The sequence below is a fragment of the Astatotilapia calliptera genome, chromosome 2, assembly GCF_964374335.1.
Source record: "Astatotilapia calliptera chromosome 2, fAstCal68.1, whole genome shotgun sequence".
NCBI classification, from domain to species: Eukaryota; Metazoa; Chordata; class Actinopteri; order Cichliformes; family Cichlidae; genus Astatotilapia; species Astatotilapia calliptera.
In genome coordinates, this window is record NC_137423.1 from 1,871,055 (window position 1) to 1,898,991 (window position 27,937).

General features: G+C 44.6%; 2 protein-coding genes and 2 long non-coding RNA genes across 5 annotated transcripts; 2 read left to right on the forward strand and 2 right to left on the reverse strand.

Annotated features, from left to right (window-relative positions):
• Nucleotides 1–565: 565 nt before the first annotated feature.
• Nucleotides 566–5,515, forward strand: LOC113030368 (E3 ubiquitin-protein ligase TM129-like). 2 transcript variants are annotated; one of them, XM_026181774.2, is made up of 7 exons: nucleotides 566–839; nucleotides 1,271–1,329; nucleotides 2,361–2,618; nucleotides 4,306–4,466; nucleotides 4,545–4,704; nucleotides 4,790–4,862; nucleotides 4,943–5,515. In XM_026181774.2, exons 1-7 carry the CDS (start codon nucleotides 635–637, stop codon nucleotides 5,128–5,130), a joined length of 1,104 nt encoding a protein of 367 aa, XP_026037559.2. In that variant the 5' UTR covers nucleotides 566–634; the 3' UTR covers nucleotides 5,131–5,515. The 2 variants fall into 2 exon arrangements, with proteins under 2 accessions (XP_026037559.2, XP_080164997.1); XM_080308871.1 differs by having other exon boundaries at nucleotides 601–862.
• Nucleotides 5,516–6,934: 1,419 nt separating this feature from the next.
• Nucleotides 6,935–18,273, reverse strand: atoh8 (atonal bHLH transcription factor 8). The gene is made up of 4 exons (XM_080308875.1): nucleotides 16,820–18,273; nucleotides 15,942–16,097; nucleotides 14,555–14,746; nucleotides 6,935–7,521 (listed from the first exon to the last, which is right to left on the reverse strand). Exons 1-4 carry the CDS (start codon nucleotides 17,447–17,449, stop codon nucleotides 7,495–7,497), a joined length of 1,005 nt encoding a protein of 334 aa, XP_080165001.1. The 5' UTR covers nucleotides 17,450–18,273; the 3' UTR covers nucleotides 6,935–7,494.
• LOC113030342 (uncharacterized) lies at nucleotides 18,263–27,550 on the forward strand. The gene is made up of 3 exons (XR_013912490.1): nucleotides 18,263–18,926; nucleotides 19,293–19,528; nucleotides 27,384–27,550. It is a non-coding gene; the product is annotated as an uncharacterized LOC113030342 (long non-coding RNA).
• Nucleotides 20,675–20,984, reverse strand: LOC145432212 (uncharacterized). Its single transcript, XR_013912491.1, has 2 exons — nucleotides 20,817–20,984; nucleotides 20,675–20,738 (listed from the first exon to the last, which is right to left on the reverse strand). It is a non-coding gene; the product is annotated as an uncharacterized LOC145432212 (long non-coding RNA).
• Nucleotides 27,551–27,937: the final 387 nt, after the last annotated feature.

A 27,937-nucleotide genomic window follows, 5' to 3' on the forward strand; every position in this document is an offset into this window, starting at 1 on the left:
AGTAATGTAACTAAGTTACTAATTTAAAGTAACTTACCCAACACTGGTAGTTACATATATTACATGATATGTGGCAGCCCCCAAGAGTACCAAATACCTGAGGCCACACATCTAGGAGACATCTGTGCGCCTATCCCAGGAGGAGGAGGGAGGACCGAAGTATTGTATATTGTTTTTTGTTATCTCTTTTGTGAAGCACTTTGTGACATCTGTCAGTGAAATGTGCGATATATAAATAAACTTTTACCACGGCCAAAGGTGAGAGGACCAGCGGGGACGGACCAGCCACCCTGGTACCAGTCAAGAGTAACCCTGACCCAGCAAGTTTGGTGCGGAAGATCTTTCTCCCGGCCTGCGCTGACTCTAACCTAGAATTAGACCCGAGACTGTGGCCTCACAAACGCACTTCTAGAAGATTTGCCCTTTACAGATGAGCTGAAGCTGAAGTGAAGAGCATATGTGTGATAGGCAGACCAGACTTTCGGTTCGTCTTCTTTAAGCCGGTAGGGGGCGGTAATGGCTCAACCCGGTGTTTGAAAACGGCATTTTGAAAAAGCGTCGAAGAAAAGAAAAGACGACGAAGAAGAAAACGTATGCGGAAGTGAGGTAAATATACTCGGACCTTGGCAGTAGTATGGAGAGCCCGGAGCTGTCGTTTACTCTGGCTTACGTGGTCCTCTCCTTCTGTTTCGTGTTCACGCCCAATGAGTTCCGCTCGGCCGGCCTCACCATCCAGAACCTGTTCTCGTCGTGGCTGGGCAGCGAGGACGTGGGCTTCATCCAGTATCACATCAGAAGGACCAGCATCACCATCGTGGTCCACTCCGCGCTGCCTTTAGGTAAACTCGTCACTGTCACACAGGTAGAAGAGCACTCTGTTCCCCGCAATCACGTCACGCACACAGTGGGTGTTAGAACCAGTGTCACCATTATAACATTTTGGAACCATGGGTAAAAAAATGAGGCATTAAGAAAAGATTAGAACAGTTTAAATAAGTGAATAATTTGTACTTTAAATCCACGCACAGGTCAGTAATGATGGAGGACACGCCCGTGGGAGCGATAACACTTTGATTTTGAGCTGTTAAATCAGTGCTTGTCCGTAGACACGGGTTTTATATACGAGAGCCCCGAGCAGAGGACAGTCGCGGTGTCGTCTGACCTGGTCTTGGTTTGTTGCTCCGTGGAGGGGCCTGTGATGTTTGTGTACCTGATAAACATGGAGCAGGTTCGTGTTTGTCTGATGCTATATTGTGTCTTCTCTCTGCAGGTTACTACATGGGAATGTGTGTCGCTGCTCCAGAAAAAAACCTGGTTAACATTTACCAGGTGGGTTGGCTGATGCTCTCTGCCTGCAGCCTGCACGGGGCCACGCCCTCTGTTGTGTACTTAAGGAAACACATTTATGCTGATGTAGATCCTGGAGAACAGGCGGTGCATTTGGAGAGTGAGCCGTGCTATGAGTTTACACTGGCTCATATAAAACATTATCAAAAAAACAAAATCAGTTAAGTAAAAACCCACGACACAGGGCTTTGGAGTCGGTCATTAACTTTTATCCTTTCAGGTTCGATCTAATGCTCACCACTGTTTTTAAGCAAAGTCAGAGAATGGATCGTTAGCATTCGCAGTACACATTCTTCTTTATCCGTGTTAGCTCACTGGTAATGATGCTGGTGAAAGTCTGACAGAGAAGCAGGCTGACCAGCAGATGGCGGCGCAGCATCTGTTATTTATTTAAACCAAAACTCTTCCAAACAGAAGAAACGGCTCCTCTCGTGGTTACGAGCTGCTCTGTTCTCATCATCGTCCATCTCTTTTACTGCAACACGTGCCCACGCTCTGCTACAGCGCTTGGGTGAAAGTGATGTAACTGTGCGTGACAAACGGTGCATTTTCCACTGATTGTGTGTTTGATTTCTGCCTTGTTGATCAGAGTAAGCTGTGGGCTGTGGCATGCAGGGCCCACACGTGCACACTGTTAAAGGACTGCTTATGCCTACAGCCTTTTAGCCGACTCGTTCCTGGTGCAGCTTCCCCGTCTCTGGGTCCAGCTGCTGTAGCTGGGAAGAAAACCTTATGAGGCATCACATTTCCACGAGGGTTTCATGACTCTGTGGGGTAGAAAAGTTTGAATTTATGCAGGAAATGGCTTTGTTTGCAGAGTAGCACATTTGATGAATTGAAAAAAGAAGACAGTTTTCCATAATGTAATCTGTAGGAATAACCAGAACACAGGAGCCAATAAGCAAACATGTTGGAGTCATTTTGTTGTTGTCGTCTTTTGTTTAGGTTTAGTGGTTCAAACTCTCTTGATCATGAACCTGAAGCAGTGATCTCTTGTGTTGTTGTTTCTCCAGGTTGGTGACAACTGGAGAGCGTTTCTCCTTCTGTCTCTCTGCCTCCAGTCGGTCAGCTGGATAATTGTCTTCTACTGGTCCCGGCGTCGCTGGCACAATCATCCAATCAGTAAGGTGCTGCAGGCCCATGTGCAGCCCCCTTTCTCCAGCTGGGGCTCTGTGGCAGTCAGCATCAACACTGAGTTCAGACACATAGATAAGTTTGCTACAGGAGCACCGGGAGCTCGAGTCATCGTCACTGACACCTGGGTGTTAAAGGTGAGTGTTAATAAATATGCGTATAGCTTTTCTTTGGCATTATAACTGCACAACTCTAGTTTCACGCACTGCAGAGAAACTCTGAGAAATCCTGATCCTGTGCTTTCCTACGAGTCTCAGTTGTCAGGACAACAGTCCACAGAAAGTCCTATCAGAAAAATGACCCTTACATCATAAACATCTTTTTTTTCAGCCTCTTCTCGCTATCGTCAGAGCGAAACGTGTAAATGACTGTTTCTGATAGACTGTTGATCATAAATGAAACAAAGCGTCCGTTTGTTTCTGCTTTTATAAAGTCTGTGGTTAAAGGGCTCGCAGCTGATGTGAGATCCGTCACAGTTAGGAACCGTTATCACAGACGTACTAGAAGGAACCTTGACCCCGTTCAGTTGAAAACTGATGATATTTATTATTGCCATTGTTTCCCTGCACTCTTCGTCTCCAAGGCAACCATTTCAGAGACGGGAAAATTGCAGATTGGTTGCACGTTGTTGCGGTAATGCTGTCACGGTAACGTTGTCGGGGTAACGCTGTCGCAGTAATGTTGTTGTAGCAACGCTGTCGCGGTAACGCTGTCGCAGTAACGTTGTCGGGGTAACGCTGTCGCAGTAATGTTGTCGCAGTAACGCTGTCGCAGTAATGCTGTCGCGGTAACGTTGTCGCGGTAACGTTGTCGTAGTAACGCTGTCGCGGTAACGCTGACGCGGTAACGTTGTCGTAGTAACGTTGTCGTAGTAACGTTGTCGCGGTAACGCTGTCGTAGTAACGCTGTCGTAGTAACGCTGTCGCGGTAACGTTGTCGCAGTAACGTTGTCGTAGTAACGTTGTCGCGGTAACGCTGTCGTGGTAATGCTGTCGCGGTAACGCTGTCGCGGTAACGCTGTCGCAGTAACGTTGTCGTAGTAACGTTGTCGTAGTAACGTTGTCGTAGTAACGTTGTCGTAGTAACGTTGTCGCGGTGACGTTGTCGCGGTAATGCTGTCGTGGTAACGTTGTCGTAGTAACGCTGTCGCGGTAACGTTGTCGCAGTAAGGTTGTCGCGGTAACGCTGTCGTGGTAACGTTGTCGTAGTAACGTTGTCGCAGTAACGTTGTCGCAGTAACGCTGTCGCAGTAACGCTGTCGCGGTAACGCTGTCGCAGTAACGCTGTCGCGGTAACGTTGTCGTAGTAACGTTGTCGTAGTAACGCTGTCGCAGTAACGTTGTCGCGGTAACGTTGTCGTAGTAACGCTGTCGCGGTAACGTTGTCGCAGTAACGTTGTCGTAGTAACGCTGTCGCGGTAACGTTGTCGCGGTAACGCTGTCACACTTGCGGTCTGACCATGGAAAAGTGATTCTGTGCACGGCGAACAAACAAACGCAGACCTGAGCTACAAGGACACAGAGCGACGGCCGTGGGCTTCCTGTGGGCTCTAATCATTGTGATGATTAACTGACCAACTAGACAAATCCATTCTGAGCTTTTCATGTAATAATTTTGGTACATAAATATTTTAGAGCATCTTCACTGGTTTTCTGTTATCCTGCATCTTAATATGTTTCGTTTTTTTAATGTTGGTTATTTATAGAACAGGGACTTGGTAACTTTGCTGCATTTCAACAAGAATCCAACTGCTGACTTGTGCGCATGAGCTGCAGCTAGACTTTGTCTGCTCAGGCACATCTGACCCTCTTTGTCTGCTTCTAGGTGACCACGTATCACATTTACATGGCCCTGCAGAGCGATTGCCACGTCACAGTGACAGAGTCCACACAGCACCACCTGAGTCCGGATTCAGCCTCGCCCACAGAGATCCTGACCCTGAGAGTTGACAGCATTAACCCTGCTGTCACACCATTCAATATCAAGTATGTGTTGTCTCGACAAAACGGCACGTCTCGTGTCAAAACAAAGAGAAATCAAATCGTCTTTCCAACTCGTTCCAGGCTCAACTCTGCGGAGTACGCAGAGCTCCGGGAGAAGCTCCGGGCTCCCATCAGAAACTCTCCTAATGTGGTGATCCATCGAACGCTCGGTGAACTCTTTTTGGAAACGTTCAAGGCTCAGGTGGACCTCAATCAGCCGTACGCTCTCCCCCACGGACAGGTACACACTGCTGCATTCATCAAATTGTGTCCAGTGCTGAGATGAGATGAGTCAGTCAGTCAGCATGTGCTGTGTGCGTACACAGGAGTTAGAGCCCTGTATCGGCTGCATGCAGGTTCCAGCAAACGCCAAACTGGTCACGCTTTGCCACGAAGCAGGTAAAACTACGCTGATCGTTTTTTGGGTGGGTTCATATGTGCTCGTGTAACTACGCCTGTGTGATTCCTGTCTGCTACAGAGACCGATGATGACGATTCAGACTGCCAGCAGTGTCACTGCAGACCCATGTGGTGTCTGTTGTGTCTGGGTCGATGGTTCGCCAGCCGTCTAGACGAGCAGACACCGGAGACGTGGTTGTCCAGCAGGGTTCCCTGCCCTACTTGTAGAGCCAAGTTCTGTATTCTGGATGTGTGCGCAGTCCAATGACGGGCACACGTCTCCCCCCACACTGACTTTTAATGTTTCCAATGTTGACCAAGGGTTTCTGCTCAACATCCTCCAACCAGAGCGGCACCTGGACTGGATGTGGTCGTGTTCTATTTCTGCTTTTATGGAAACGAAATAAAAACAATTCTATGAGGAATCATTTATTTCATATTTGTATGTTGTTACAGCACCAAATCTTCTCATGAAGGGCCCTTTCTGCATCTTTTCTTATGCAGCGTAGCAACAAATATGAAATAAGTAAACATGAAAAGTTTTAGATGGAACATTTATCATGTAAGGGCAAAATTCTGATTACTGTGATGTGGAGCGAATGTATGAATCTACAGTTTAATAAAGTTTAACTCAACTTGGTTTATATTTTAAATGTTTGTATGAATACCAAATATTGAAAAAGGGTGTAAATAATAAATGTACTGATATGGAAGGAAACCTCGCAGACATGGATGAAAGCTGCTGCCTGCGGTGGATTAAACGATGCCTGGAAACGGCTCACACATCCAGTCACCTGACTTTGTTTGTTTTTCAAATGTATTTGAGAAAAATAATGCAACAGATAAACGACACCATTAATAAATGTTTTCTGTACGTTTGTCCTGCTGTTTCACATTAGCATCGTTTCCTAGCAGGGGGCAGCTTCTTTAGTGTTTAGTGGTACAGACGTCTGTGGATTCTCTTCATCTGTGACACTTTCATAATGAGTTTGCGGTTCTTACTCTAATTTTAAGTCATTCGTAGATCTATAGAAGGATACTTGATTGATCCCATCAGCGTGGGCTCAGATTGTGGTCATAAATATTTTGTACTTGTAAATTAGGATTCATATGTGTAAAATAGATTTGTGTGTGGACTCCATAAAGCACCCCTCCAATAGCCAAACCCACCTGTTCTCTGATTGGATAGTTACATTTGTGATTGACATGACATTGGCCAATCAGATGAAAGGAAGAAAAACTGGGTCAAAATTCGTACTTGTAACTTGAAACTTGAGTGCAGAGTTTCACACGTATTTTTTGGCTAAGTCCACACACAAATCTTGTTTACACACACAAATCCTAATTTACAAGTACAAAATATTTATGACCACAATTTGAGCCCATACGTCAAGATTTCTGACTGGGAACTCACCATTGCCCCGGCCCAGATTTGTAGAAAGGTACAATTCAAGCTTTTGACAGCGACCTCTGTGTGTGGACCCTGATGGGCTGCGGAGCTTCTGACTATAGACGCGCTACCATCCACATTTGCACATGGACAAAGATTTTATTTTATTTAAGACGTCTTCATTTATCTGATTTTTTTTTATTCAGAACTATTTATGTTGCACAGCTGTTCCTGACAGACTGAAAGTGAAAAATCACAGAGTCCATGAAAACTACAGATAAAAACCAAAGAGGAGGAGCTGTGACAGAATATGTACGGAGCCCCGCAGGGGACATGGGAGGAAAAAAATTAAGACGGACTTTTGCGAGATCTCGCAAAAGTTGAATTCCAACAATGGCGGCAGCTACTTAGTTGTAATATTCCTCTTTCTGCGTCACAAAATACACTTTTAAGATATTTTGAGGCGTGAATGTAGTTGTGTAAACGTCAGATATCTGCTCGGTTTACAAGACATCACATATGCAAAAGTGCTCCGACGTTTTCGGAGATGTATGAAACTTTTGCGAGATCCCGAGTTAGTTTTGCGAGATCTCGCAAAAGTCCGTCTTAATTTTTTTTCTCCCATGTCCTCTGCAGGGCTCCGTAAATATGGGACAGAAAAATGAATGTAAGAACACTTCAGTGGGGTTGGAATATATCATTTATTTATTGAAGGTATTTATTTTAATTCCAAATCTGTATGGCCTTTCATTCATACTTTCTCTCACCTTAGGATTTGTACCTTAGTTTTAGCATCGTTTACATTTAATGTTGAATCCATACAAGAAATCAAGATGTTTAGTAATGTTGCTTAAATTGATATACAGAACAGAGAGTAGCAAAGAAACCTAGATTTATGTAAACATTGTCATATTATTGGTTAAATATTTAGGTAACTGCCATGTCGGGTAAATTAAGCAAAGTTAGGATGATCATTGTTCACATACTTGTAAACACTACTATCTATTATTAATTCTTAGGTGTCATCCTGATCATCCTTCTGTCCACCAGGAAACATTATCAGCTATTTCTCAGGAAATCTAAATTGAATCTGAATGACATGAGCCTCTTTGTTTTTACAGTAAATGCTACTGTTTCATGCTTTTTTCGTTCTACACAGTGCAACAGTAGAGTGTGGCCTGAGGCTGGCTGTGTGATCGTGCAGTGGGAAGAGGTGATTCTGGTAGCAGTAGTCTCAAAACATCAAACATCCTCGGGCATTCTTCCAACCTGCCAAAATAAAATCATTTCAGTTAATAAAGGAATGTGTTTATTGTGTGTGCTGCATGAGGAAGCATGTGATGAGGAAAGCGTTCATTTAGATCTAAACCTATGCAGGACAAAAAGTGATTGTGAATGGAAGACGAGAAGATGATCTTCAATCCGATATTATTCATACAGCGCCAACTCATAACAACAGTCACCTCTGTACTGTAAGGTAGACCCTACAATAACACATGCAGAGGAAAACTCAACAATCATACGACCCCCTATGGAAGAAACCTCCGGCAGAACCAGGCTCAGCGAGGGGCGGGGCCATCTGCCATCAGCTGGGCAGTGTTATTATTTTTCATGTAGCAACAAAATGACCTTCTTCTGATACTCAGAGTGAAAAGTTGCAGAGAATCATTGCTTAACTAAACTGTCACAGAATAATCTAAATGTATTAGTATTTACATGGTAACTGGACTGATGGCTCTGCACTTTTCTGCTCTCCTGGAGGACTCAACGCGCTCTATGCAACACGCCACATTCACCCAGTCACACCAGCACTTTCTTCTTTCAGTGCTGTTTAGCTAACATTCATGATGGATGCATCAGAGAGCAACTGGGGGGTAGTATCTTCCCCAAGCATATTTGGCATGCAGATTAGTGGGAGCCCAAACCAGTTGAGGTGGTTCAGGGATCTGACAAGGATGCCTCCTGGGCGCCTCCTGGGTGAGGTGTTCCAGGCATGTCCCACCAGGAGGAGGCCCCAGGGCCCATATTTCTCGGCTGGCCTGGGAACGCCTTGGTGTTCCCCGGATAAGCTGGAGGAGGTGGCTGGGGAGAGGGAAGTCTGGGCTTCTCTGCTTGGGCTGCTGCCCCCACGACCCAGCCCCGGATAAGCGGAAGAAGATGGATGGACGGGAGCCTGGATCAAACCCATAACCTTCCAGTCAGTAGCTGACCTGCTCTACCACCTGAGCTACAGCCAACCAACATACCAACTTGTACTCGTACCTCACTTATTTGCTGCATAGCGCTGTTTGAACGTTGATGAGGGATGTTGGGACCTCGAGGAAATCCCACCTTAATTTGTGTAAGTGGGATTCAGACCAAAGACAGCTGTGACGATTCAGTAATTTGTTTTGAGGTTTTCCAAACACGTAAACACTTAACAGTGGCGATATGAATACAAAACACTATTTTCCTGTTATACAGGAATTTACCAGGAATATGCACATTTATTTGCACAGCCTGGTGATGCTCGAGATGTAACAAATAACCCTTGCATCCCATTTAGAAATGACAACTTCACCGCCTCATTGTTACTTTGTGACCTCTTATATAATGTATATTCTGTGCCTGCTGTCATAAATGCCTCATGGTTTTAATGCTCTCCAATGGTTTGATTTCTTTACTGCTGGTTTTTAATAACTTTACTTGAACCCACTTGCAGACCTCCAAAGTCTGACCCGGTGACCTCGCTGTCGTGACGTTTCCATGAAAAGTGACCAGGGTGCCATTAAAGGTCCCTGGTTATATTTTTGTAAATATGATTAAATATGGAAACTTGCAGGAGTCCTGGATGTTTCGTTAATATTTTAATTAGCCAATACTTTGACATGTTTTGATGCATCTATCCCTGTTACAGGTTTCATGCCCTCACATCTCTGATGTCGTCATGTTTACACTTTCATCAAGACTGGACAGTGTACATCCACGCGCCAGTATTATGTCACATTAATAGTACCACCCAGTGGCAACATGCCATCAACAGTAGGTGATAAACATCCACTATACAGAACTTTTTCCGAGTGATGTGAAACACACAAACATATAAACACTGTGTTTTGTTGTGTATTATAGAAGCTAGATTCAACACGGACACAGACTTTTGCTCCCAGCTTTAGGAGGATTTACGAGATATTCCACAGACCTTCAGCATTTATGACTTTCTGTCCACCATCTTGGTTTTGAGTAAAACAAACTACCCATGAGTGGCCAATAGTAAGCAGAGATGAAGGACTGGCGTCCACTGTGCTGGCTGATATGCAGCTATAACAAAATGCATGCATAGCAACCACTATAAAATCTGATGCTTACTGAGAGTCTGGCAAATATTAGGCCGCCCTCATAGTGCCACCAAGTAACAACAGGAAATCAGCATTAGGTAACAAACATCATGTGATCTACATGAAACCTGATATAGTGAGAAAATATTGTTAATTTTACTTCTGTCTCCTCAAAACTATTTGTTAGAAAGTAAATAACAACCTTGTAATTAGAATTATTCATAGTGATTTTATGAAGCTGTTGTAAACATTCTCCCAGCAACAGAAACAAAGATGCAGCCAAATTACACACACCTGAGAAGGTTAATGGTAGTGTGTATTACCAGTCTCACCCACAGTAGTACAAAGTGGCCTCTTCAGTGAATGTGTAATGTTTTGTGCTCTCTGCTTTTCATATATGGATACAGATACAGCATGGTGCAGGTACAGAGGCTTCACCATTGAAGCGGTTGCTTGATGGTTTCCAGTTTATTAGGTTTGTCCTGTATGATGAGTGACCCGCAAACTGGCCTACCATTGGAGGGTTGCTACTGCAGGCTCTTTGTTGCATACAAACAAAGCTTTTTATTTTATATTTTTAAGATATGAAACGGCACAGCGGCAGTTCAAACCTGTTTTTGTTCAGTCTTCTTTGTCCTGAGTATGTGTGACCTCAGAGCCAATGAAACAAAAAGGTTTTTTTCCTGCTAAACGTGTATACAGACTCAGAGGCTCTGAGAAAAGCACACACACACACACACACACACACACACACACACACACACACACACACACACACACACACACACACACCACTACCCCCTACCCTGTCTTTCCACCAGCTGCTGCTGTCTGACAAGCTGATGATGACTGTGTTTTTTCCCCTCCTTGTTTCAAAGTATGTTGGAGCAGATGGCCCGGAGAGGCAGAGCACGGGAATGTGTTAGAGAGACTGCTGGGGAATGTGCCAAGTGTGTGTGTGTGTGTGTGTGTGTGTGTGTGTGTGTGTGTGTGTGTGTGGTTTCAGTTCGCGTGCCTTCTCACTGCCCTCTGCCCTTTATGGCGCCAGCTTTACTTCCCCTTCACTCTAAACATCTGGTGTCTGGGGTTTACAGAACACGCACATGTAGACACACACACACACACACACACACACACACACAAAAAAGCTAGCCAGCAGGGAAAAAGCTCTAAACTCGTTTACATCTAAAAGAGCAACGTGACTCGATTAGTGTGAAGTGCAGAAGTAAGAGTCCACCGACTCTGTGGTTCAACAAAAATGTGTAACGCTACGCAACATGTAAATAAAAAGTGCAACACCTTTCATACAAAATACAAAGTTCACATTTATTTTAAAGGGTTAAAGTTTTTGAATTGATACGTTCAGCACGTTTCAGCATCAGCTCTGCTCTGTGAGCTCTGGAGAACTAAGGAGGACGTTTGAAAGCAGATATTTGACGGGCACATTTCAGTTGCTCAATAGTTGGACGCCATCTTTGTCCTACTTTTTCTTTGATACTGTTCAAAGGTTCAATATATCTGCATATAAAATAGACAAAGTATGCAATGCTTTTGTTAAATGTCTTGAATTAAAGGTGAAATTCTGAACTTTCTACACATTTTGATTGTTTGATTTAAACTTAGTTGTGTTGGTCTACAGAAGCAAAATGACCAAGTCCAAACACTTATGGCCTGACTGTATAAATACACAGCAGCCCTCTGGATTTGTTTCAGGAAGGGTGTGAAAACACTGACAAATCAAACCCTTGTGAAAAGGAAGCAGCCAAAGTAGCTTTAAGTTACTTCTAAAATATTTCTGTGTTTCAAACTTTTTATTCTCTTGCTAATTATGTCTGAGCACTCAATGTCACAACCACTGTACTCCTCCAATCACAGGACTATATGAGGACTAAGATTACTTCACTTTATATACATTTGTCCAATTTGGTTTTATTTATACAGCACATCAACAGTGACCTCGAGGCACTTTATACTGGAACCCAATAATAAATAACAGAAAACAGAGAAAATGCCCAAACTCAGATGACCCCCTATGAGCAGCGGTTTCCTCCCTTTTAACAGGAAGAAACAGGCTGATGGAGGCGGAGCCATCTGGCACGACCGGCTGGGAGTAGGGGGAGGAATACACAGTAATGTAGATTTTACACCATCTACTAAAGTCCCCTGTACACCAACACAGTCAAACCTGGATCAAACAATGATGTGATGGAAGTTCAGACTTTTATCTTCAATTTGAGAAATTCAATTCAAATGTATTTACACACATCAACAGTCGCCTCAAGGCGCTTTACACTGTAAGGTAGACCATGCACTAATACAAAGGAAACCCCAACAATCAGATGACCCCCTATGAGCAGCACTTTGGCGACAGTGGGAAGGAAAAACTCCCTTTTAACAGGAAGAAACCTCCAGCAGAACCAGGCTCAGGGAGGGGCGGGGCCATCTGCTGTGATTGGTTGGGGTGAGAGAAGGAAGACAGGATAAAGACATGCTGTGGAAGAGAGACAGAGATTAATAAAAACCAATAATTAAGTGAAGAGTGGTGTATACACATGGTGAGGAACAAACACTCAGTGGATGATCTGAAAATCCGCTGAGTGTTTGTTCCCATTCTGGGAAGCCCCGGCAGCCTGGTCCAGCCCTAACTATATGCTTTAGCAAAAAGGAAAGTTTGAAGCCTAATCTTGAAAGTAGAGATAGTGTCTGTCTCCTGAATCCAAACTGGAAGCTGGTTCCACAGAAGAGGGGCCTGAAAACTGAAGGCTCTGCCTCCCATTCTACTTTTAAATACTCTAGGAACAACAAGTAGGCCTGCAGAGCGAGAGCGAAGTGCTCTAATAGGGTGATATGGTACTACAAGGTCATTAAGATAAGATGGGGCCTGATTATTTAAGACCTTTAAGTTTCAGGGAGTTTTTAGGACTTCCTGATAATAGTGGCTCAAGAGTTGGGAGTTCACCTTGTAATCGGAAGGTTGCCGGTTCGAGCCCTGGCTCTGACAGTCTCGGTCGTTGTGTCCTTGGGCAAGACACTTCACCCGTTGCCTACTGGTGGTGGTCAGAGGGCCCGGTGGCGCCAGTGTCCGGCAGCCTCGCCTCTGTCAGTGCGCCCCAGGGTGGCTGTGGCTACAATGTAGCTGCCATCACCAGTGTGTGAATGTGGTGTAAAGCACTTTGGGGTCCTTAGGTACTAGTAAAGCGCTATACAAATACAGGCCATTTACCTTTTAGTTTCTCAGCATCATACATGTCATGTCTTAAAAATATCACTTAAAAAGCTTATGTGTATTTTATGTGTTTGTATTGAAACAAACATCTGTAGCCTGCTGCTTCTGTCTGGCAGCCTTAAACAGTTCATGCAGTACTTTTGTTAAATCCCCTAAAATCCTCTTACACTGTGTCTGCTCGCAGACCACCACAAACCAAACAAAAGCAATTGAAGTATAAAAAACACAAAGAAAGAAGAACTGAATAAAGAAATGTAAAAAATATTGGACCCCATGGAGAATGCAAAACACAAACTGGGAGACAGAACTGAGTGACATGGAGCGCTGATGTAAAAACACCTGAGGAGTAGAAACAGGTGAAAAGAATCGTTGGAGTCTCTGCAGCCTAAGCCTACAGCAGCATAACACATGAATGATTAGTTATACTGCTAACTATTGGCTTTAATAAGGAAAGTCATTAGCCAGTCAGCAGAGTGGGTGTCGTCTCCTGAGTCCACACTGGTGGCTCTGTCCACAGCAGCCTGACAGCTACAGTTCTACCAACCTGATTCTCTAAATGTTGGGATGCTGTCTCAAACATATATAAGAACAGAATGCGATGGTTTGCAAATCTCATGACGCCATATTTTACAGAAAACTGTTAAATAAACTGTTTAAATTCAGACATTTTACTATTTCCTAAAAAATGAGCTCACTTTGATGGAAGCATGTTTTAGAAGCTCAGGAGGTAGACTGTGTCATCTAATTGGAAGCTTGCTGTTCCAGTGTGCATGCCAAATATCCTGGAGCAGAATACTAACCCTAATCTATCAGAGTGCAAATGTGGGTAAATGTTAGACAGAAAGCACTTAGGAAAAAGTGCTAGCTTGAGCAGGTGAATGAGGCACATTATACAAAGTCACGTGAGTGCTCAGGCAGAGCAGAAAGATGCTAAGAACCAGTGCAAAAGCTGCAACGGGAGGAACAAAGTAAGTGGTGCCACAAGAAACAGCTGGAGGAACATTTAGCAGCTAACCAGATTAACTGGCAACAGGTAAGTTACATAAGGCTGAGAGTCAGTCCTGGATGATCCTCAGGTGTAGACATCGTTCTGTCATGGACGTCTCTGTGAACACGCAGCAAGCGCTCATGCAAACGAGCGACATGTGAACATGATGCAGAAAGGCTGCTGTCATCGTTTGACCACAGCTCATTAAAACTGTTCTGCAGCCCTCGTTTAAAAGTCTTCATCTATGACACTTTGATGGAAAAGCACCATCGAAGCTGGAGGGCAGATACAGGTTTTATACCAACGTGTGCTCCCATGTAGCCTAAAACAAACAGAGTGAAGCTGTTCAGCAGCAAACTGTTCTACACAGCTTTGAGTTTTAGTCTCGCTTATCTTTCTTGATGCTTCTCTACAGTAAGCTGAGAGAAAACATTTGAGTGCGCGTCCTGCTCCTGTCAGCAATCAAACACTCTTCAACAACATCTCCAAATGTTCTCTGAGAAGCGTTGCTGCCATCAAACACTTTTCTTAAACTGGCACATTTTCTCACGTTTCACCTGCCTTCTGTGTTGTAAAATGTGAGTTTATGACAGTTGTTCCAAAACGTTCACGAACTTTTGGAAACTACAGGAAGCAAAGTTAGCCTGCAATGTGCTGTTCTGGGATAACGTGGTACTGTGGTATCTTTAACATATGATGGGGCCCAATCATTCAAGAACGTGTGTGATAAAAGTTAACTGTAAATGCATGTTTATGGGAGTTCCACCTCACCTTCCTCTTCTTGCTCCTTCCCTCGGCCTGCAGGGTCCGTGTGCACTGTTCAACACACTGAGAGAAGCTCACGCTGCTGTGATCTGAACTGTAGTCCAGCTCCGCGAGCTGAGCCAGAGACAGGATGTAATTGCAGGCTATACGTAGGATCGCCAGCTTGGAGAGCTTCTGCCCGTACGAGTAACACGGCACCTAGAGCACGGTCCGTGGTTGGAGGAAGGAAAAGAGAAGGAAATGATTCTCCTTTAGCCTCTTCTCGTTTGTCTAAAGTGTTGTGCTGTTTTCAAAGAGAAACATATGGACTTATCCTCTATTACTGTTGTTAGTGCATCACGTATTAGCTCATCACGTGGTACCAAAGACAAAACCACATTTTGATTAAGTCTTTGAGGTTTAAGGAAACCATGGTTTCACACTTCCAAACCTTTTCACCATTAATGGAAGTGAGTAATATCAATCTCCACATATGACCTCACAATGCAGAGAGTGGAGCCTCCAGAGGGACAGTGATAAGTAGTGTAGTTAAGGTGTTTACGCCGTTACACAGCTACACTGAAACAACTGCCATCACGTGTTGTAATGTATTGTGAAATAGATTCAGAGATATACACGGAGAAGCTTTACTTTACAAACTGAAGACATCAAATATATGAAGCAGGACATATGGAATCATGTAACTAAAGAAATAAGTCTAAATATGTCTTATATTTGAGCCGCGCTTCGCTTTGTCTTCTCTCAGTGAGCTTCATGAAACAGCCACCTGACATGGATTCACCTCACAGGTGAGCCTGTCGGGGTTCACCTGTGGAGTTGGGACCATCAGGTGTGTTGGCAGCAGTCAGGTTGGTGCACAGCTGACAGCCTGTTTGACAACTGTTAGAATTCATATTATGGTAAGAACCAATCAGCTAAGTAAAGAGAAACAACATCAAGAGCTATGATGAAACTGACTCAGCAGCTCTGGGAACCCCATCAGACTGCTGGAAACCATTCCAGGCGACGACCTCGTGAAGCTCATGGAGAGGATGCAGAGAGTGAGCAGGAATCACAGCAAAGGCTGGATATGAGGAAGAATCTGAAATCTAAAACATGTTTGCAGACATTTCACAGCTTTTGGGTTTAATGCATAACTCCACATGTGTTGATGCCTTCAGTGAGAATCTACAATGCAAACAAACAAAGGCTGAGGAAAACTTTAGGATGGTGGACAGACAGTCACTCATCTACCCAGGTTTTCATCCTGTCAGCGTAGGAGTCGGTGCGACACCTTCAGAGTTTCTTTTTAGGGAGATGATGTGTGTCTCTCAGAAGATGAACCTGGCTGTCAACCAGCCATCAGAAAACATATATTTGTACATAGAGGGACATTATAAAGTGTGAGTCTGACCTGTTTCCTCAGAGCCTCGAATGCAGCACTGATGGTATGGACACGGGTCCTCTCCCTGGCGTTTGCTAGCAGCCTCCTGGTCTGCTGGATGGCTTTGACTTCTGGAAGATGCCCAGATCCATCAGGACTCAACCCAATCCGCTTCCTCAGAGACTCCTGGTGAAACACGGGCCATGGGGTTAGGCCTGGAGTTAGCACACTATCACTGAGCTTACCCTCTAGGATGCATTTCCTACTTACTCTGGCAGCAACCTTTGGATCGTGGACTATCTTAAACGTTTTTTCCTTTTATTTGATTACTTATCAATCAATTAAATATATATTCAATTCTTCCAGGAGTCCTCTTAATCTATAAAAGGTGAGAATTTTTGTGAAATCATAAATGGCTTTTAAGTCTGACAATTTAACCCTAAGAACATGATGTGGAGAAGTTAGTCGATGACTTGATTGGCCACATTTCATTGAACAAGTTTCAGTTGATTGGACAATTAATGAGGTCATTTGCTTCAGTTCACTGAGGGTTGCAAACATTATGCACAGCTCTCCCAAGGTCCCACCACAGCATTTCACTTCAGTGTAGCTCAGGAGGTAGAGCAGGTCATCGACTGATCAACACTTTGGTGATTCAGCCCAGCCTACATGCCAAACGTCCTTGGGTAAGGTTGTAGTTGGTGGTTCACACATTGTTTCTGTATTTTGGCTTATTTTGAGGTCAGATGAAAAATACCCCTTTTGGTTTATCCGTGGCTGCATTTAAATCGTTTTAAACCAGCTAAAGACCAGAGGACTGTTTATTATTTACTGGCAATTAAAACCTTTGAATTTAAAGAGGGTGTACATTCTTTTATACACGATTATATGTGAAAGGACATATTCACCTTATGCGAAGGGACCTGTGGATCCATATGTTCGTGACACTCGGAGGACTGTGAGACTCTGGCGGCAGACTGGCCGGGAGGCGCCTCTAAGGAAAACACCTGGTGACTGGCTGAGTTGCAGGTTGATGTTGAAGGAGGGAATATCGACTGAAGGCCCAGTTTTAGTCTGCTGGACAGAGGCTGGGAGATGGAGGTGGGCCAGTGGGAGATCTCTGGGTTAGAGAATGAGGAGGTGGGCACCTGGGAAACTTTGGAAGCATCAACAGGCACATTACTGCCAATTCTCATATCTATGGCACCACCACTCTGAGCTGCAGCCATGTCTTCTTTTAATCCTGACAGAATCCCCGTGGTACTGGCCATCGGCTCTTGTGACATCATCAGGTGTCTCTTGAGTGGAGCCAGCTTGTGGACATTATGCGACTCCATATGGGCGTCATCTACCCAGTCTGCATCAGTCACGTCAACTGTGTAGGTGTTCATCCTGTCGGGCTCGGGGCCATTGAAAAACCTTTTAGGTTCGCGGGACTTCCTCTTGAACTTCTTGTTAGTGCTAGGCACAGAGACCTGCTGTGGGTCTTTGTTATCAGGTCTGTTCCACATATTACTCAGAGGAAGGGGATTCTTCATTTTGCAACAGTTAGGGTAACAAACAGGTAACGTAAAATCGGATTTGAACACAAAAAACGGTGATATTTGGAAATGTACATGAACTACAAAATCTTAAAAGTTGTCCAGTAAATCATTTCAGTTCTTTCACTGTGTAGGAGCGAGCATCAGCTGAGCCTTCACCTCCTGGAAGAATGTGTTTCACTACTGCACAAAAAAGACTTTTGGTCCCAGTGTTTCATTCAGGAATACACCGTTAGCTTATTTCATTGCACGGACAACTGCACAATCGTGTGCATTACTTCAGTTTTACAAGCAGGTTTTCTGTGGCTCCACTCTGTCTTCATAGCAGTCTCTGAATAATCCACGTTAGTACATAAAGCTGTGTAACATCTGCTGCTCAGTACAAGTTGTCCCTCTGGATGGAGAAGTGCAGAGCTGTAAAGGTTTCTTTCTGTGAATGCAGTCCAGGCCTCAGAATTGGGGTTACAGTGGAACTGTCTGAGCGTGGCTCCAGTCAGTCTGCATAGCAGCACCGTGAATAACCCACACTGATACACACACTGAGCACAGATACGCTGGAGTGCAACTGCTGGACATAAAAATGAGAACAGCGCATGAAGAAAGTAGCAGCTCTTCAGGAGCACAATCACACACACGCTATAAAACCACTTATTCACACTTTGCAAAGCAGCCGGGGGAGCAGACTCTCGTTAGAGTTGCAGGATTTAACGAATAACTTTACATACTCTGCGTAAGTGTCAGCATGGTACCGGACAGAGTCACACGGTAGTTTCCAAACACCTCAAACTTCCCTGAAGGAGTGTCAGCAGCAGTTGCGGTGATACCCCCGGGATCGATCCATCCCTCGGCGAACTTCTGGGCCCTTCTTAAGGAAAGCTCCGGTGAGCTGAGGTTGAAACTCGGTGCGCTGTAGGCAGTGGCGTCGATCAGTGATTTGCTCTCCCGGCGTTAAAGACTGAGAACTAGTTCACTGCCTGGACTCGCTCAGTTGTCACCGCACACATCGGCTCTGGTCCTCCGCGTCCTCCTGCTTCACTGCACGCGAATACAACCTCGCGCTCCTCCAGCTCCAGTCGCTGGCGTCTGACTGGCTGGAGCCCCCCCTCCCCTCCGCGCGCGTGCACACGCACACACGCACGCGAGGAAGGATTTGCACATTGGTTTGTTGACGTTTTGTTTTTTAACCACAACTTCGCTGTTGTAGCAGGACATCCGCGACGAAACAGATCAACGGTGCCATACGCTGGCACGAGACTCACGAGCTGAGGCGCATGTGCTCATACGACGCTGCGAAACTTACAGTAAAAACAAATCTGCGGACGGTGTTTCAGTGTACCTGTGACTGGGATGAGACAGTTCATCTTCCCCGTGTAACTTGCTCGGTGCCAGCATTGAGGGGTAGGGGCGCCGTGAAAAAACGTGGATACCGCAAACCATGACAGCCCTAAAAGAAATGGATCAATATCCTACTTAGGTAAGTAGATATTTTTGCAGGGGTATATGATGATAACATTATTAGATTTTTTTTTTACATTGATTGGTACCAAACACAAAAAAATACGTTAACTTTTTGGAAATGTCATCTATAAAAAGTATTTTTATAACTTAAACATTTTTATTTGTAACATTAAGTATTGATAAATATTACTTAAATATTTTTTCAAACAAAGTATAGCCAACTAAAACAATCTGTCATAGGCAGTGTGCAAAGTATAATAGACACCTTTCCAAAAATGCTCTGTTTATGTGAGTTATAATGAATTATTATTACAAAATACATGAAAAAAAAATCTGTCAAGGCAAATGGCAGGACTCAAACTCAACCTGCGTTTATTTACAGAACCCCGATTCTGTACATACAGTAGTGAGAGGAAGGGGGCGCCAGGGGATCCAGGGAAAGGGAAGCAAACTCTTCTGTTCACAGAGCCGGTCACTCGCTCGTCCCAGATCAAACTCCATGCTGACGCTCCTCACAAACACACTCATCACCCAACAAGGGTCCAAGGTGAACAGCAGGAATCCGACTCAGCCGCCACCTTAAGTGGTGACCGATCAGATGAAGATGATGCGCAGCAGGTGAGTTGATTGTCAGCAGGTACGTAGGAACCCGAGAGAAGTACTGTCCAGGCAGGGAGGAGTGCAGAGAAAAGAGACACACACAATAACAAGCAGTGACAGGACACCAGAGAGGACTGCAGGACCAAGACAATTTCCCAAGGAACCTCCTGCAATTAGACACATTTTTGGCAAAAGATTTTACTTCTTAAGAAATCAGTGGTGCTGGTTCAGTGTCAGGAGTGTGGGTCTGAGGGGATGGGAGTGGGACAGCTGCCTAAGCCAGAGATTAGATCAGTATAGGTCTTAAATAATCAGGCCCCATCTTATCTTAATGACCTTGTAGTACCATATCACCCTATTAGAGCACTTCGCTCTCGCTCTGCAGGCCTACTTGTTGTTCCTAGAGTATTTAAAAGTAGAATGGGAGGCAGAGCCTTCAGTTTTCAGGCCCCTCTTCTGTGGAACCAGCTTCCAGTTTGGATTCAGGAGACAGACACTATCTCTACTTTCAAGATTAGGCTTCAAACTTTCCTTTTTGCTAAAGCATATAGTTAGGGCTGGACCAGGTGACCCTGAATCCTCCCTTAGTTATGCTGCAATAGACGTAGGCTGCCGGGGATTCCCATGATGCATTGGGTGTTTCTTCTTCACTCACTATATATTAACAGACCTCTCTGCATTGAATCATATCTGTTATTAACCCCTGTCTCTCTTCCACAGCATGTCTTTATCCTGTCTTCCTTCTCTCACCCCAACCAATCACAGCAGATGGCCCCGCCCCTCCCTGAGCCTGGTTCTGCTGGAGGTTTCTTCCTGTTAAAAGGGAGTTTTTCCTTCCCACTGTCACCAAAGTGCTGCTCATAGGGGGTCATATGATTGTTGGGTTTTTCTCTGTATCTATGAAGCGCCTTGAGGCGACTTTTGTTGTGATTTGGCGCTATATAAATAAAATTGAATTGAATTGAATCATACCATGGAAGCACGTTGGCACATAAGTGATGTAATACATATATGTATTACATTTCACATTTGTAATTGGTGCAGGCAGGTGCATGTTGGCTAAAATAACAGAAACACGTTATTTTCTGTTAGAACTGAAGTAAACTAACTAATATTAAAAAAGTCAAGCAGTTTCTCTCATGTGGACTTTGGTATAAGTTTCATTTCCATCTGTCTGTCTTTCTTTTGTGAAACATCAGCTCTCAGCATCACCTTGGAGCACGTGCACCTGAAAGAAACCAAACCAGTCTTTGTTGGCAAAAACAAAACAACACTAATGCCATGAAACAAACACATTTATAAGTACCTTGTGAAGCAAACGTTGATGGTGACATGTTAATACTTTCTGTCCCTGTCAGTCATGGGACCTTAGATTCATCACTTTTCTCCCCCTTAGGGCGCTTCTGAGCAGGGGTGGGCACATGAGAAACTGGGAGGGCCACACCAGTAAGCTGAACTCTTATCTCTTTAGATCCTACAATTAACAGTACAGATGTTGCAATCAGGCAATGAAAATGTGAAATAGGCATAGTGAAAACACTAACATGAGAAACCACGACTAAGGAAAAGCAACAAGCAGAAGAGATTTGTCCGGGTCAAGAAACACGAGGAGTAGGGGTGGGTTTTTATAATCGATTCATCGATTAAAATCGATTCTGGCTTGGATAACGTAAAATCGATTCATTAAAATCCTGAATCGATTTTTTAATATAAATTTATTTTGCCCGAAATGCCAGAATCTCTGGTGACATCTCACAAAATTTCAAGAACCACCAAACAGTTAAGACAATAAATGAGAGCAGGAACACGGATTCTGCACATAGACTTAAACACACAGCGCGACCCGCGGATCAGAATCAGTGAGATGTCGCCTTTCTCACCCGACGGCAAGGACACGGTCGGGGCTGAAAGCCGACAGCTCGCTGACTCTGATCTGTCGGCGGGTCCGCGCTTTGTGTTCACGCCCTTTATGCGCTGATTCTAAAGCTGTTAGTTTGATCTCTCTCCAAACAATATTGACCGAACCAGCAGCAAAAGAAGATTCACATAAACATCGTCATGTATTCACTCTGACTTTTACTGTTTTGCTTCCACCGCGATGCACAGCTCTCTCTCTCTCTCTCTCTGTACTTCAAGAACAGTTTCGCTTTCTTCATTATTCACTTGCTTGTTACGCACAAGTCTACTGTTGTTTATAGGCTGTCGGCCGCTGTTTTTTTCCCTTTTACATTCTTCCGAAAAGAAAACCTCATTTCTGCTGTTCAATACTGAACAAATTTAAACTTTTTAAAATTATTCAAAATGCAAAACGCTTAACCGTGTCTCTAATAAAACCGCTGTAACTTCAGAGGTAATGTTCATTAATTAATGGTTTTCTTTCGTTTTTGATCTACTGCAGAATATTTTTATAAAATCCCAGGCCAGGAAAATCACCTTCATGTTTTTCTGTGTTTTATCTTCAGCTACTTTGACACAAAGGCCTCTGCTGTGATGCTCACAGCTCTGATAAAGTCTTGCGTGTGTCAGCTTCCTTTTTATTGATACAAAAATATGTAAATGTACTGATCTGAATTATAATATTTCTGACTGTCAAAATATCCCAGATTTAAATCGAATCGAATTAAATCGAATCGTGGATCGAATCGATTCGGGACCTTGTGAATCGGAATTGAATCGATTCTAGAAATCAGTGACGATACCCAGCCCTAGTGGCCAATCACCTGCCAGGGCCACACACACGTCTACAAGCAGGGAGAACGAGGGACAGCAATACAAAATACATACATCATAATATTAGTCCATAACTGCTCAGGGTCCTGGGTCTGACACATAAAATGTGTCCGTCACAATAACGTTACAGGCTATGCTAGGCTTTGTCCCACATCAGTCTAAAACTGTATGTAACCATGAATAACGTGTTTGCACAGCAGGCAGCACTGTTAGTTCTCTCAGTCTCAGAGCAGCGTTTCTAATCTAACTGAAGCTGTCAGAGAAAACGGAGCCTCGAGCAGCCAGGATATTAGATTACAGAGGCTGTTAGAATTATATGTCTAACTTTAAAATGTTGGTGACACAATAATTTCATCTTAATGGCACTGACGTATTCATAGGTCATAGTCATGATTTTGCAAATATTCCACCTTGTAGTGCAGTTTGCACAACTTGTTTTAAAAACGCACTCAGCCTACAAACATTACTGATGAGTCAAGATCTGCACAAAGTGACAGACACACTGAAGCAGCTCCACATTTTATTCTTATTGTCATGTTTGTCCTGTTTGTCAGGTGAAGAACCAACACAAAGCTCAGGGAGCAATGGTGACACAAGATCACAGGTGGAATTGGATGATGACGCAGAATGAGAAGAGCGCAAGCAGATCGTTGAATGAAACATGAACCAGAACTGGTTTGTAAAAATGCAGCTTCACTGGTGTGGAACTGGTTTAGCTTTCGTCCGTCAGATACACAACAAAGCACTATTTTTGGTAGCGCATGCTAGCGGGCTGTCGTTATTACCGTGTTGTTTGGAAAATACGGCGCACTTAAAACCAATCCTTTGATTTTTCTGAAAGTTGACAGCGCCCCTTATAATCCCGTGTGCCTCATGTATGAACTCTGGTTGTGTTTACTGACCTCGAACTGATTTTATGTGCACGGCGCTCGAAAATCTGTCAGATGTTTCAGTACGACTTTGCTAAGCTACCAAGCCGCACCGCTTGATGGATTGTCGGAGCGTTACGGCTGTCGTAGGCGGAGCCTCGCGGAGTGAGCCATGTCTCCGTGATGACCAGGACACAGCAGTCACGGACGATTGGCTGTGCGGCGAGAAGTAGGTTCAGTTCGTCTATTTTGTTGACAACCGACCGTGCGTTGGTCAGAAAGATGCTCGGGAGCGGTGGTTTGAAAGGCTGCCTCTTTAGCCTGGCTAGCAGGCCCGGCAGGCATCCCCGCTTTTGTTTGCGTTCCTTCCGCCGCCTGCGTTTCTTGGCAGAGCCGATAACAATCCACGGAGCACCCGATGTTCTCGCTATCTCCGGGGGGATGTTGTGCACCCCCTGATAATCACTGGTAATGGGGATCTGGCTGTTATATCCGATCTTGCATAATTCCAGATGGTTGTAGGAAAATTTGGCTTCACAATAAGGAAAACAAAAGAAGAAGAAAAAGTGGAGAAACCAAAAAGAAAGGCACCTAAGTGGAGAGCATAGAGCCGCTGCGTCTGTGCGCGCCGCCATCTAGTATACTTCTTCTAGTACACAGCCTGGAGGTGTGTTTGGGGTCATTGTCCTGTTGAAAACTGGTCCTTAAATGCAATTGACACCCCTTTCTCAACGAGAAGTTTGGGCTCGGGTGAGCCTGAGTGCTGAAGATATCTACCTATTCGGAACCATGATAACAGGGTTCTGGCTGATCGGAGCTGGCTTGAGAAAGTGGAACTGGCTGTTCAAACCCCCACAAGGCTGCCCGCTGGGATTGGAACGATGGGAGAGGCGTGAGTTTCTCAAAATGGGCTCATTGAGCACAAGAAATGACAACATCACAGAACGCAAGTATGGCGAAGCTCGCGGCTCTCCAACGGGAGATTGAGAGACCAGTGTTGGACTGTAGAACTGCTTTGAAATTCATATGAGCTGTTCGCACTAAAGTAAAAAGCACCATCACTTCATGCGGATACCCCTTTGGTGCCAGCTGCAAGGCTGGAGCTGAACAACAACACCCTGATAACGACTGTGTTGAGTCTGTTCCTTCCCATTCCATGCAAGGCCACCTGGGTTGGCTGGAAGACTGTTTACTTAGCCTGGCAGGGCAAAGGACACTGTCTCAGCTGAACTCTGGACACACACACATACATATACACTGATATGCACACACTCATCCCCCCTCCCTTTCCAAATGCCTTCGATGCTTATTCCCTTGACGGTGGATCAAGGAGACCAGCGCACGCAGGCCCGGATGTGCTGTCTAATTCGGCTGTCTCTCACCCTTTACCCCCCTGTTGCTTGTCATGTGTTTCTTTGGTGTATTAAGAGGTTTTTCATGTGCAGAGGTGTTTTTTTCTGTTCTCAAACTGTTGGAGCTCAGTCTGGGGGGAGTTATTTTTTTCTCCTTATCTTTCCTCATGTGGTGCATTTTCCATTGTTATACCTCTCTGACCTGTCTTCCCCATGTGATATTTGTGTAATGTATGTATGGTCGGAGGGTAAGATGGCGCCGCCATTGCGTGCAATAGGTCGGCAGCCTTATGAAATTTCCCCTTGTGGGACTAATAAAGGTATATCAAATCAAATCAAATCAAAAAATCAATGATGGTCCAACCAAATGCAAACCAGATGGGATGCATGTTGCTGCAGGATGCTGTGGTAGCCATGCTGGTGCAGTGTGCCTTCAGTTTTGAATAAATGTTCAACAGTGTCACCAGCAAAGCCCCCTCACATCACCTCCACTCTTCACGGTGGGAACCATGGTAAATGGTAAATGGCCTGTATTTATATAGCGCTTTACTAGTCCCTAAGGACCCCAAAGCGCTTTACATATCCAGTCATCCACCCATTCACGCACACATTCACACACTGGTGATGGCAAGCTACATTGTAGCCACAGCCACCCTGGGGCGCACTGACAGAGGCGAGGCTGCCGGACACTGGCGCCACTGGGCCCTCTGACCACCACCAGTAGGCAACGGGTGAAGTGTCTTGCCCAAGGACACAACGACCGAGACTGTCCAAGCCGGGGCTCGAACCGGCAACCTTCCGATTACAAGGCGACCTCCCAACTCTTGAGCCACGACCGCCCCATGCATGTAGAGACCATCCCATCACCTTTTCTGCATGGCACAAAGACACAGTGGAACCAGAGATCTCAAATTTGGACTCATCTGTCATGATCTGCAGGGCAGATTGTCGGGAGATGAAGGATGTGGACCCAAGCACGGACGGCAACGTAGCTGTGAGAAAGTTTATTAATAACGAAAGGCAAAATTCAAATCAAAGCATCGCAGGGAACTATGCTAACAAAAACCTAAACTGGGAACAGCTACAAAATAATAATGCAAGGAACAAAAACCTGAGACGTGGAACCTGGAGAGACACACGGCAGGAAGACACGCAGACGAACCAGCAACTAACAGAGGCGGAGACAAGGCTTAAATACACAGAGGGATAACGAGGGAACGAAACACAGAGGGAGAGCACAGCTGGGAGTAACTGGGCAAGACAAGGAAGTAAAACAGAATACACTAACATGAGACAAGACCTTCAATGTAAAACAGGAAATAAACTGACAGGACTCAGAGATGCAACACTGACAGAGAACAGGGGGAACACAGAGTCCAGGAACCAGAGTTACATGAGACATGACTGACTGGGGAACAAGACAATAAACACACACGCACAACTAAACCTGAAAGCTAAATCACAATAATCCAAAGGGCACAACCAAGGACTCAGAACAAAAACCATAATATAACATATTACCAAAACACAAGAACTCAAAATGCTGGGTCACAATGACCCAGAACCGTGACATCATCAGACCAAAGCACAGATGGTCTAATGTCCACTCCTCGTTAGGGCTGGGTATCGTCACTGATTTCTAGAATCGATTCAATTCCGATTCACAAGGTCCCGAATCGATTCGATCCACGATTCGATTTAATTCGATTTAATTCGATTCGATTCGATTTAAATCTGGGATATTTTGACAGTCAGAAATATTATAATTCAGATCAGTACATTTACATATTTTTGTATCAATAAAAAGGAAGCTGACACACGCAAGACTTTATCAAAGGTGTGAGCGTCACAGCAGAGGCCTTTGTGTCAAAGTAGCTGAAGATAAAACACAGAAAAACATGAAGGTGATTTTCCTGGCCTGGGATTTTATAAAAATATTCTGCAGTAGATCAAAAACGAAAGAAAACCATTAATTAATGAACATTACCTCTGAAGTTACAGCGGTTTTATTAGAGACACGGTTAAGCGTTTTGCATTTTGAATAATTTTAAAAAGTTTAAATTTGTTCAGTATTGAACAGCAGAAATTAGGTTTTCTTTTCAGAAGAATGTAAAAGGGAAAAAAACAGCGGCCGACAGCGCTGTAAACAACAGTAGACTTGTGCGTAACAAGCAAGTGAATAATGAAGAAAGGGAAACTGTTCTTGAAGTACAGAGAGAGAGAGAGAGGGAGCTGTGCATCGCGGTGGAAGCAAAACAGTAAAAGTCAGAGTGAATACATGACGATGTTTATGTGAATCTTCTTTTGCTGCTGGTTCGGTCAATATTGTTTGGAGAGAGATCAAACTAACAGCTTTAGAATCAGCGCATAAAGGGCGTGAACACAAAGCGCGGACCCGCCGACAGATCAGAGTCAGCGAGCTGTCGGCTTTCAGCCCCGACCGTGAGAAAGGCGACATCTCACTGATTCTGATCCGCGGGTCGCGCTGTGTGTTTAAGTCTATGTGCAGAATCCGTGTTCCTGCTCTCATTTATTGTCTTAACTGTTTGGTGGTTCTTGAAATTTTGTGAGATGTCACCAGAGATTCTGGCATTTCGGGCAAAATAAATTTATATTAAAAAATCGATTCAGGATTTTAATGAATCGATTCAGGATTTTAATGAATCGATTTTACGTTATCCAAGCCAGAATCGATTTTAATCGATGAATCGATTATAAAAACCCACCCCTATTGGCCACACCTGAAGACCTTGACACACCTGCAGCTGATCAGGCCTGTCGGAGGAGCTACTTGAGAGTGTGGTGGAGCTCTCTCCGGCGCTGGATCATTGCGTGGCTTCACGTCAGTCTCTCGACCAGTTCCTAGTTTGAGTCTGCTGCATTATTGTGTGTCTGACGGCTTCCTCTCTCTTATGTCCCCAGGAGTTACGGGGAGACGAGAGGACAGCGAGCACGGGGTGCTCATCACGGAGAAGCGGAGACAGGAGCACTAGCACTGAGAAGAGGACACGTCACGGGAGTCGGGAGAGCACGGGATTTATTGTCATGTCTGTCCATCACTGTAAATAAACGCACTGCTTGTACATAGAGCACCGCGCCTGGGTCCTCCTTCCCTACACCCCCACGGTCTGCCAGCCAGACCGTGGCATTATGAGTGAACTTGGCTTTAAGTGACTTACAGGTTTCTCTGAAAAATACTTTCTTATATCCAGATTCTTCCTCTTCGCTGCCGTCCTCCTCCTCGCAGCGCAGGCTTGCCGCTGCTAAAACTCAACAGAGCTCCCTGAAAGGCTCAGCCAATCACATTGGCCATATTTGTCACATGAGGTAGGACTCCAGTAGAGAACGTAATTTAACTCTTTCTGCACCGCTGGGTGAATGAGACGCTGACAGATCGCTTTTTTTTCTTCTTCCTATCAGGTTTGTTTTTCTTTACTCGAAGAGATCAAATTATTGGTGGGGACAATTCAATAATC

What these genes read in the sequence shown, in the direction of transcription:
- LOC113030368 (XM_026181774.2), top strand. Translation starts at nt 635, where the DNA reads ATGGAGAGCCCGGAGCTGTCGTTTACTCTGGCTTACGTGGTCCTCTCC. An exon ending in CCACTCCGCGCTGCCTTTAG is followed by an intron (nt 840 to 1,270) that starts GTAAACTCGTCA and finishes TTCTCTCTGCAG; the next exon opens with GTTACTACATGGGAATGTGT. An exon ending in ACGCTCTCCCCCACGGACAG is followed by an intron (nt 4,705 to 4,789) that starts GTACACACTGCT and finishes GTGCGTACACAG; the next exon opens with GAGTTAGAGCCCTGTATCGG.
- atoh8 (XM_080308875.1), bottom strand. Translation starts at nt 17,449, where the DNA reads ATGAAGAATCCCCTTCCTCTGAGTAATATGTGGAACAGACCTGATAAC. An exon ending in CACAGGTCCCTTCGCATAAG is followed by an intron (nt 16,098 to 16,819) that starts GTGAATATGTCC and finishes GTGTTTCACCAG; the next exon opens with GAGTCTCTGAGGAAGCGGAT. An exon ending in GAAGGAGCAAGAAGAGGAAG is followed by an intron (nt 7,522 to 14,554) that starts GTGAGGTGGAAC and finishes TTATTTTGGCAG; the next exon opens with GTTGGAAGAATGCCCGAGGA.